Consider the following 11,624-nt stretch of genomic DNA (forward strand, 5'->3'; position numbering starts at 1 on the left):
TGTTGTGTGACTTTGGGAAATAACCTCTCTGGGCCTCAGTTTTCTCATTTGTAAAATGGGAATAATAACAGGACTACATCATAGTATTCCAAGGATTATATCAGGTAACACAAGAAAAGCAATGAGACAAGCATCTAGCATAAGATCAGCACTGGACAAATATTAGCCATGGTTAGTACTGTGATTGCCTCTTGTATTCCTTGGGCTGCCACAACAAAAGTCACACAAACTGGTGATTTAAACAATAGAAATGTATTACCGCACAGTTCTGGGGGCGAGGAGCCCACGGTCAACGTGTTGGCAGGGTTGGCTCCTTCTGTGAGCTGAGAAGGAGAATCTGTTCCATGCGTCTCTCCTCGCTCCCGCCATTCGTTGGCTTATAGACGGCCATCTTCACGTCGTCGTTCCTCAGTGTCTGTCTCAGTGTCCAAGCTTCCCCTTTGTCTTAACCCATTCCGGCTGCTGTAACCAAAATACCACAGACTGGGTGGCTCGAACAACAACCCCGTATTTCTCTCAGCTCTGTAGACTGGGAAGTCCAAGGTCAAGACACTGGCAGATTTTGTGTCTGGTGAGGACCTGCTTCCTGGTTCTTAGACGGCCGTCTTCTCACTGTGTCTTCGCGTAGTAGAAGGGGTGAAAGAGCTCTCTGGGGTGTATTTTATAAGAGCACTAACCCCAGTCATGAGGGCCCCATCCTCATGACTTAGTCACCTCCCAAAGGCCGCACCTCCAAATACCATCACACTGGGAATTAGTTTTCAACATAGGTATTTTGGGGGACACAGACATTCAGTCTGTAGCATTCTTTTTATAAGGACACCAATAATATTGAACTACAGCCCACTCTAATGAACTTTGTAAACTTGATTTCTTTTAGGAAGACCCTATTTCCAAATTAGGTCACATTCTGAGGTACTGGGGGTTCAGAATCCAACATGTTTTTTGAGGGGGCCACAATTCAACCCATAAGACAAAGCTAAGTAACTTGCTCAAGGTCATACAGCTTGTTGGTGATGAAACTGGGTCCTAGAACCCAGGATTATTTGATGACAAATTCTATCGTATAAACCCCCATATAAACCTTCTCTGGATGGGGAGAAAGAACCAAAGAGAGACATTCAGAGCCTGCTGCTGTTGTGTTGATGGCATTGTCCCTTCTTTGTCTGTTTTCTATAGCCTGCCTGCTCCAGGCTGAACTGGTAAACTATGAACGAGTCAAGGAATATTGCCTCAAAGTCCTGAAGAAGGAAGGGGAGAACTTCAAGGCCCTTTACCGGTCTGGTGTGGCCTTCTACCATCTTGGAGACTATGACAAAGCACTCTACTACCTGAAAGAAGCAAGGACCCGACAGCCAACAGGTAAGGCAGCAGTTGATGTTCCTTCTTACCATCAGCCCCCTCTGGCAGCTCCTGGGGCCTTCTCACTCTGGTGGACAGCTTTCGTGGTACAGGGCCAGGCAGGCACAGAAATGGCAAATTGGGGATCAGGTGGGTGCTAGGACCTTGGATAAGGAGAGCACACAGGCTATGCATTTGCCTGGAGTCTGGGTTCTCGGGAACTTGAGCACCTCTTGTCTTCCAATAGGATATGTAATACTTTGTCTTTTTAAACTCAGAATCGAGCTCTCTTCACTTACTCAGTAAATACATGCTGAATTCTTATTATGTACAAGATTTTTGCTGGGTGCTAGGGATGTAAATGAGAAGACCTATCCCATAGCTGTGAGGACCCCACACTCTGGTTGGCAAGACAGACTACAAATGAATGATTTTGGTGCTAAGCCCAACATCTTCCAGGAAGCATGCTCTGACTTATCCCAGTCCTTAGAGCCGGCAGTACCTGTACCATTCACTTAAATGCATATCCACTAGCTCAGCCATTCATTCATTCCACAGCTATTTATTGAACAGGTACAATAGCCCGGAACTTTACTATGTGCTAGGTAGATAGCAGTGAACAACAGAAAGTTGCTGCCTTCAAGGAGTTTATGCTATAAAGGAGGAAGATGGACAGTAAACAAATGGACAAATGGATAATGTAATATTTAGTAGTGGTAAGTGTTATGAAGAAACTAAAGCAGAGTAAAATGGTTCAGAGTACCTGGGGTGCTCTTGTAGGCTTTGTGGTAAGAGAAAGCCTCTCTGAAGAGGTCAACAATGACTTTGACTTGATGTTGTTCATATGGCCAATTTTTAAATGCAATTCTCCCTCCAAGAAGTCTTTAAGAACTTTAGGATCGATTTGCAAATATCCAAATGTATACTTTTTTCTTTATTTTTTTAAAGAACACCAGTGTCTTTATTTTTATGTGTTGATTTGTTCTCTGTATATCAGTTGTGGTCCCCCAACTATACTGTAAGCAACTTGAGGACTAAGAACTCAACTCATTCAACAGAATTTTCTTGAATACTTACTATATACCAGCACTGTTTTAGATGCTATGCCTGGAACTTTTAGTATTCTACAGCATTCATTTCTGCTTCTAGAAGTAAACATCAGGCAGCTCTGTAACTCTTATATTCTGGTGTGTGCAGAGCTAAGCAGCTGTTCCATGTCATAGCCACCTCACTAATTTAAGGACTAGGATTGGGGGGAAATTCCCCAGTTTGTGGTGACGTGGTTGTCTGATTCTACTTATAAAAACAGAAATAAGACAATGAAGCAAAGTCATTTTAAACTCTTCAATTTAAGGAAATTACATTCAGGCCGGCCGAGTGGCTCAGTTGGTTAAGAATTAGCTTAAGAGCGTGAGCTCTGAGCAACAGGGCTGCCGGTTCGATTCCCACATGGGCCAGTGATGCTACGCCCGAGCTGAGCTGCTGCTGTTGGCAGGATGGCTCAGCTGGTGAGAGCACGTGCTCCTAACAGCAAGACTGCCTGTTCGATGGTGGGCTATGCCCACCCGCAAAAAAAAAAAAAGAAATTTACATTCAACTAATATTCACTGGGTTAAGCACTTTTGGACTAACCTATTTTGGTCCTCACAGCAATTTCATAAGGGAGGTATTATGATCCCCAGGAGAGGCAGGCTTTGGAGTAAGAGGTACCAACTACTATGTGTCTCCATGGATGTGTTACTTCACCTCTCTGGGGCCCAGTTTTCCCTTTTGTCACAGTGAGAATGAGCTACATACCTTGCAGGATTATAATGGAGGTAAAATGAAACAATGGAGGTTAAAAACGTGGTACAAAGTAGGCATTCAAAAATGGAGGTTGTCTTTTGCACACAGACATAGGACTCAGAGAAGTTGGAAACTTGCCTGAGGTTAAAACTCTAAACAGAGCCTCAACTAACTGTGCTGACTCAGGACCACTGGGATCTGCTGTTTCATAGAAATAAAGAAAGAAATCCCCCCCTCCTCTCCCCTCCTTCCCCTCTATCCCTCGGGTCAGGATGACCTGTTCCCATTTACTAGGGGGAGGCAGTGCAGGAGAAAGCCGACACCCTGGTTGCCCTCTCAGCCACCATGGGCCTTGGCTGAGTGAGTCTGGCCTGTTCGTGACCTGCAGACACAGCTGGTTCCATGTAGACCCAATAGTGCCCCTCGCCTAGTGTTCCCTAAGGTGTGTTTCTCTCCTCACAGACACCAACGTGATTCGGTATATCCAGCTGACGGAGATGAAGCTCAGCAGATGCTCCCAGAGAGAGAAGGAAGCCATGTAACTACAACACTTCTCTCGAGCTGCACCTGCACCTGACCCTGGACTTCCAGACACCTCCTGGTGGAGAGCCCCTCCCTGAGTTCTGGTCCTTTCTCCCCACTTCTTCCATCACCCCCTTCCTGCCTCTTCCTCCTGTTGCCCCTCAACTCTTTCTACTCCCAGTGTGAAAAGAAGCAGGGATGCAAATTTGGAACCTGATGGGTTACCCCGACAATGGAGATTATCCCCTTCTCTAGGAGGCCAGCCACTAGAGAAGTAGGGACCTAACTTCTTTGGGGACAGCTGGGGAGGACTCTCACAGGCCAGGAATGCCATTGTAGCTTTGACTTGAGCCTGTGCTTCTGACAGAGGCAGAGCCTGGCAGGTGTAGCACCCCAAAGGCAGCAGGCACGGAGCCCGCGGCTGGGTCCCCCTCACTTTCCTGACAGGCCAGAGCATCTTAAGGGAACTGTAACAGATCCAGGGATGAGACAAACACCGGGAGCATTGGTTAAGCCAGTAGAAAGACCATGAATTTGTACACTGGATTCCCCCCAACCCCCAGGAACCTCAGCCCTGCCTCCCTCCCTCACTTGTTGTCTTGGCTTGTGCTTTTTTCTCTCCCCCTCGGGGATCTGAGACTCTGCCAGGATTCACATGCCATCGAAGCCCACACTCAGTGCTCTCTGGTGACCACACATACCATAATCCCATACTCCACCCAGCAGGCAGCTGTGACAGCAGAAAGACAGGGTAAAGTGGGCCAAGAGTTGACTGCATAGGTGATGGGGGAAGGGAGAGATGACATCTAAGGGAAAGGGCATTGTATAGACTGGGGGACTGAACTGTGGACTAATTAAGTATAAATAAAAATAAACTAACAGGCAGCAGTTCCTCTCCTTTCTGTTGGAAGCAGCCCACTCCCCCACTTATACTCCCTCCTCCAACTCTCAATCAGAGCCACTTACAGCCAGACAGGATGGGGCTTCCCCGAAAGCAATGGGCCATTTGTTCAGTGGTATACAATGTTGGCTGCCGCCTTTGTGCTTTTCGAGTAGGCTGGGACTGAGGAGACGGCCCAGGGACTTGGCGTTGTGGGACTTTGTGGGACTTGTACAGCCTCTTTTTGATGACATTATCTGGACTCAATATGTAGCACAGAGAATGTGTTCAACAAATATTTGTTGAATGAATAAATTATGACTGCAGACTGGCTCTCCCGCCTTAAACTAATGTTACCCCAGCCTAGTCTCCTGATAGCTATGCTTTTTACGCTATGCCATGTTGCTTCAGTCAAGTAAGAACCATTTCCTGAGGGCTTGTTGTTTGCCTATTGTGCAATACGCTGTGGGGCGTAGGATGTAGTCCCAGTTTTCAAGAAGATGGAAGAATTAAGAAATACTCATATGAGATTATTACCAATGACACCTTTAATTTATATGATGCTTTAAATTTTTCAAAGCACTTTCATGTATTTTTCGTGTGATTAGTGAAAGAGACAATATTGTACAAATTAAAATATATACAGATGCAATAATGTTAATAGTCAGCATTTATTAAATGCACTATCCTCAGATCTTTACATGTATAATCTCATTCTTTCATGCAATTACCCAGTGAGATACCATTCCCATTTGATGGATAAGAAAACTAAAAATCAGAAAAATTAACTCTATCCCAAGGTTGCACGGCCTTAAGTGGAATAGCTAGGATTTGAACCAGGTCTGTCTGACTCCAGAGTTCTAGCTGTTAACTGCTTTACGGTTAGTTGCTGCTTTACAACGTATTACAATGAGCAGTTACAACCATTCAAAAGCAGGACAGTGTGCATTAAGTTGAAAAGCCTTGACTACATCAATGGTGGTGCACAAGGAGCCTGTTATATTTAAAATGCCCCAGGCAAAAAAAAAAAAAAAAAGGTCCCTAACACTAGACTCTCTAGTGGCCAGGGCAGTGATAGGCCAGGAAAAGACAGCTGAGACCCAGCAGTTACTTCTGTGTATTGTTCATTCTACTTGCTGAAGGGGCTACCGTCCATCCAAACAACCCACCTGGCATTCCTCACCCCATCCCCAGCATTGGGGAAGAGTCACAATTATAGGTAGAGAGTGAAAGGAAATACAAAGTTAATTATGGGTTATTTGTTTAAGCAGAGGCTCTACCAGTGCAGGATCCAATCACTGCCGACAGGCCCAGAAGCCAGCAGCGCAGGTTATATTCACATAGCTCCTCAAAGGCTTCCAATGGAGACTGTAAGAAGGTGCTAGAAATATCCAAGGGCCCACAGTTGCTTGCCTATATAATTCAAACTCTGGAGAAGAGGAAAAGGAAAAAGCTGTTATAGCTGCCACATTCCCCTCACCCCCACCATATCCTTCTCTCTGCCTTCTTCCTCCAAAATAGTTTCACATGGCCCCAGTTCAAAACCACCCTGAGCACACACAGTATAGGAAAACAGGCAAAGCCCCCGTTCCCAAGCCTCCAGCCCAGAAAGTTTGTGAGTTGGTCAACTGCTTGTTAGGATCTGAAGCATAAGATGAGGTCAGAGGTGGCCTGCAGATCCAGTTCAAACTGGCAGGGTCTTCCTTTGGTCTTACATTCAGGAAGGACTCAAGAGTAACTATCCCCAACATGGAGCAGGAGAGAGGCCCTGCCTCAAAGAATGAGTTGCGGCGGGGCTGGACAGATAAGATTGTTGCCATCCTTTCAAAGACAATGGTTGAAAACCAGAACCAGGTGAAGACAACCTAGTGGGAGCTCATTGTACAAGTGTACAGGCTGTCTGCTTGTTTGGTGACTTAGATTCACGTGCTTATCCATTCACTGTGACCCAAAGTTAAGTGATCCCAAGGGGAAAAGCTGCCTGGGGGTATCGGATGATGTTTGGGGTAAGTGGTGAATTTTCTGTTTGTTTATCCAACAGAGACTTCAGAGAACTGTTACAGCAAACTCAGTTTTGTTCCCCTCACCAAACGTTTCCTTCTCATCCCTCCCCAAAACAGGGACTGTCATTTACATGCTTTGTTTGCAGATGTCACTGCTGAACTCCACCTGGGGAACTAAACCTGGATTTGACCTGCTTTGTCATCTGCTGCTTGGACTTCTGTGGTAGACTCTTCCGGGGGAGAAAAATATATATATACTTTTCTTGTAATTATTATGAAAGTCTCACATGTGTAATTATAGAATTTTAGCGGAAAAAAAAAAGAAACTCCAACCCATAGTTCTACCACCCAAGACAAACACTGTAATCCTTTTGGATGCATCTCTTGGTTCTTTTTGGTATAAATGTCCACATGCACATACACAGTTTGTGGGGTTTTTTTTAACAAAATCTGGATCACACTTTATATATATATATATATATATATATATATATATATATATATATATATATATATATATATATATATTCTTTAATAACTTACTTTTCAAAATGTGTATTTATATTTTAGAATATGTAACACATACACAGACACAAATTTCAAAAAGTACAAAAAAGCTCTATAGTAAGAAGAAAATCTCTTTCCCACCAGGTCTGCCAGCATCTAGTTTCCCTCCCATTACTTGTATATCCTTCCAGAGACATTTAAGCATTTTCAAACATAGGTATATCTATTCTTTTGTCACACACAAGTGGTAGCATAAGGACACACTTTTTTGCAACTTGTGCTACTACACTTACTATACCATGAACATAACATTTTTTACATGGCTCTCAAACTTTTTCAACCGCATCCTCCATTATACAGATGGACCCTCATTTGGTAACCAATCTCCTCATAGTGATTATTTCATTTGTTCCCAGTCTTCATTGTAAATAGTGTTGCAACAGACCTTCTTATAGCTAAATTTTGCACATAGCTATGACTATTTCCTTAGGATAAACATCCAAGGAGGAAATTGCTTGACTATCTTTAAGAATTTTGATACATGTTGCCAACTGCCCTCCAGAAAGTTTGTACCAAAGCACTCTCCTATTTTCAGGCTTGAGAGTGCCCGGCTCCCTGCAGCCTCCCTGATGGTGGGTACTATCACTTATCAAATCTTTAGCAATTTGATAGGCAAGTACTAGGATGGCAATGTTATTTGAATTTGCACTTTGATTATTACTGAGTAACATCTTCATATGCTTATTAACCATTTGTACTTCTTTCTTTGTAAATTTTCTATTTATTTGATATCGGTATGTTTACCTTTATTATCAATATGTAATTTTATTAAGAATATTATTTTTGTCGAGAAACATTGCAAATATGCTTTCCAAGTGCTTTGCTTTCTAATTTTGTTTATGGTGCTTTTTGACAGACATAAATTCTTACTTCTGCAATTACTTTGTTCCTCTGTTGCCAGCTTCTTCTGCCTATGGTTCACCCTCCCATTTCTATCAGAGTGGCCCTTTTAAAACACAACTGATTACGTTGCTCCATAGCCTAAAAATCTCCTCATCACTTCGATAGCCATATTCCTTAGCATAACCCAGACGGTCTTTCGTGTGACCTCTCCCGCTGCCTCTTCCAGGCTCACCTGCTGGTCTTCTCCAGGTAATCTACATCCCACTGCCGCACAGCTTCTTGTGATTCCCTGAACCCGTTCTCCTGGGTCTCTGGGCCTCTTCATGCTGCTGCTTCTGCCTATCTGGCCATGCCTTACCCCTCCAACTCCCTCTTTGCCTTGCTAACTCCTTTAGGACTTTAAGCATCACTACTTGAAAGCCTTCCTTGATCCCTCAGTCTGCACTCCTAAAGAAGCATGAGCTTCCCTCTGGCTAGCATTTGCTCCAGTGGATTGGCATTGCCTATTTAGGTTTGTCTCCCCCACTACCTGGATGTTCAAGGCAGGCACTGTGGCTTATTCCTCTCTGCAGCCAGAATTTCGAGCACAGTGCCTGCACACAGTAAGTGTTCAATAAATGTTGAGCATTGAGCCTGGAATGAATGCATAATGGATTCAGTGGCAAATGTTTCTTGAGGGAAATCCAGGGTTGGATGTGTTTCTGAGAACTGAAGAAATCCTGGGAGAGTTGAGTTATAACAGAAGCCACGAGCTCCACTGCTGTACTTTCTAAAACACCAGAATCACTTAAAGTAGCTTTTTAAAAACACATAATTTTAGGCTCTGCCTTAGATCCACTGAGTCAGACTCATGGGGATAATGCTCAAGATATTCTAGTTTTTTTAATGTTCCGAAGTGTTTCTGATGAGGTACACCAGCAGACAAATCAGAGCTCTAGCTCCATCTTTTCAAACCATGTGGCCTTTTGGAGTGGACAGATGGAGCTTTGTTTGAATACCGGCTTTGACATCAACTAGCTATGTGACCTTGGGGCAGGTGCTTGACTTTTCAGATCCTCATTAGCCTCACCTATACATGAGGACATTATTATATATCCCTTAAAAGGGTGTTGGGAGGATTAATAAATATCTGTCTCCTAGCCCAGTGCCTAGCACAGTTGATGCATGAAATAAACATTCATTTCCTTTCCCCGACCCTCAGCCTCAGTTTCCTCATTCATAGTGTGGCTACTAATATCTGTATGCATGTCTTCCATATTCTTGAACTCTAGAAGGAAGAGAGCTTCCAACAGGCCCTCGGATTGCTCTGATCAAACGGGACCAGTATTGGGTAATGTAGGGGGCAGAGGAAGCCCCCTATTCCACCACATGCTCTCTCCAAGCACATCAGAGAATCTATAACAATCAGCTGGAGTAATTCTGATGCTTTTCAGAACCAATCGTCTTTTAGTCACATCCAAAGATCAACATAGTTTTCTTCCTGGGGTTCCACCCAGAGGCCAGTGACTTCTGAGCTGCAAGGAGCAGGTGATTGTGAGGAAAAGAGAGTAGTCATTGCCTGCTCTCCTTCCAAAGCCCTGGTGTCCCCATCCCATGCTGCAGAGTAGGAAAAACAAGACGGGCTGTGAGGTCCAAATAGCTGATCTGCAGCCACTTTGACTAAGATGCTCGTACTTACCGCTCCCAATGCCTGCCCGTTCTCTCCCCACAAGCCCAGGGCCAGCAGCAGAGACAGGGAAAATGCATTCAGTCCATCAGGCTTGACAGAGTTCAAATTACCGAGTCAGCATGAAAGGCCCCACTCTAAATGGACTGAAATTGCATTCTATTAAAAACCACACTCGCTGAGGCCCTTGGCTATTAATATTTGCTAAGACATGGGAAGGGGGTTGGTGGAAAGGCAGAGGCCCTGGCAAAAGGTTGGAGATCGCAGCTGTTCTGTTGAATTGCTTTTCTGGAAGTGAGCCTACATTTGAAAGCTCGATTTGCCCTGTTTTCAACATCTCACAGAATATTCGGGCTGGAAGGAATCCTGAAGCTCAATAGTTCAACCTTTCTCATCTTACAGATGAGGGATCAAGTCCAGAGAAAGTAAGTGACATATTCAAGGTCACACAGCTAGTAAGCAACAAAGTCAGAACTGGAACTCAGATCAGTTTTCTGACAACAAACTTAACAATGTCTTTACTGAACCAACACACACTTACGAAGCACCTATTTTTTTTTTTTAAGATTTTTATTGGGGAATTGGGGGGATAGGAGCAGTGCTGGGGAATGTGGGAAGGGGAACAGACAAGTTGCTGTCGTTTTGTTCTTCAGTCTATTGCGGAGGACGTTGCTTCACTGGCCCAAGTTGTCACCATCATTGCGCTCTTTCCCGAGTGAGGCAGATCAGTCGCCGGCTTCTGGACGGCCGCTCACTGCGGCTGCTGGCCGCTCACGCTGGCTGCTGGCTACACACCGTAGCCCATGGCAACCCACTGCCACAGGGGCTGCAGCCTACGCCGTCGCCGGCGACTCACGGCAGCCCAGCTCCAGGTTGAGCTGTTGTTCAGCATCTTAGCTGTGGAGGGCAGTGTCACTGGCCCTCATATGTGGGATCCGAACCGGGGCCCTCTGGCATCCCAAGCCAGTTCTTAAACATGGCCCCACTCGGCTGGCCCCCTATTTTTTTTTTAATGCTGTAAAATTATTCTCTTCTAAATAAGAGTTAACCTAAAAATAAAAGGCCAAAGTGAGAGGCAACAAGCATTTTTTTTTGAGATCAAAAAAAGAATCTCTACTCAGGAAGCATTGATTCAGGCAGAAACCCAAATCATGTTCTGATAAGGCGATAAAGGCAAGGGGCATATATGAGAAAGAGAAGGGGAATAATTACATCAATAGAAGGAATGCATTTCTGCTAGAGCAGACAAGTTTACATAGTGATGCTAATTCTAAAGAGCATTTTAAAATTTCAGTACAATAGTCATCAGTCCAGTAGTCATACATTCTATTTTGTTATCCTTTGGGACACAGTGTTGCTTTAGTCCCAGTCCAAAGATTATTTTGTCATTTTAATATTCCAAAGTTTTGAAGCATAAGACATGCAAGACCGTTCCTTTGGGATGGCAGCTCCAACTCCATTTTAAAGTGGCTCCATTTATATTACTTTCTTACAGAAAGAAGGAACATAGTACTCATTCATTCATTTCCTCACTCAATATTTATTATTCCAGTCATTTCAGTATAGATGGTTCATTGATTAACAAGATATTGTCTCTGCTTGACAAGCTTACAGTCTATAAGGAAGAAATAAAAGTAGGGCCGGCCGAGTGGCACGATGGTTAAGAACTGGCTTGGGACGCCAGAGGGCCCCGGTTTGGATCCCACATATGAGGGCCAATGACACTGCCCTCCGCAGCTGAGATGCTGAACAACAGCTCAACCTGGAGCTGGGCTGCCGTGAGTCGCCGGCAATGGCGTAGGCTACAGCCCCTGTGGCAGTGGGTTGCCATGGGCTACCGTGCGTGGCCAGCAGCCAACGTGAGCGGCCAGCAGCCGCAGTGAGCAGCCGTCCAGAAGCCGGCGACTGATCTGCCTCACCTGGAAAGAGCGCAATGATGGTGCCAACTTGGGCCAGTGAAGCAACGTCCTCCACAACTAGACTGAAGAACAAAAGGACAGCAACTTGTCTGTTCCCC

The 11,624-nt window shown here is 44.6% G+C and overlaps 1 protein-coding gene across 1 annotated transcript in view; it reads left to right on the forward strand.

The window, feature by feature from the left end:
- TTC9 (tetratricopeptide repeat domain 9) overlaps nucleotides 1-5,228 on the forward strand; it is a 35,170-nt gene extending 29,942 nt beyond the window's left edge. Inside the window, exons 2-3 of the mRNA XM_019632757.1 lie at nucleotides 1,180-1,362; nucleotides 3,589-5,228. Coding sequence (XP_019488302.1) covers nucleotides 1,180-1,362; nucleotides 3,589-3,668 — 263 coding nt within the window. The 3' untranslated portion in view covers nucleotides 3,669-5,228. The remainder of the gene's footprint in view (nucleotides 1-1,179; nucleotides 1,363-3,588) is intronic.
- Nucleotides 5,229-11,624: the final 6,396 nt, after the last annotated feature.

The sequence above is a fragment of the Hipposideros armiger genome, unplaced genomic scaffold, assembly GCF_001890085.2.
Source record: "Hipposideros armiger isolate ML-2016 unplaced genomic scaffold, ASM189008v1 scaffold_1169, whole genome shotgun sequence".
Taxonomy (NCBI): domain Eukaryota; kingdom Metazoa; phylum Chordata; class Mammalia; order Chiroptera; family Hipposideridae; genus Hipposideros; species Hipposideros armiger.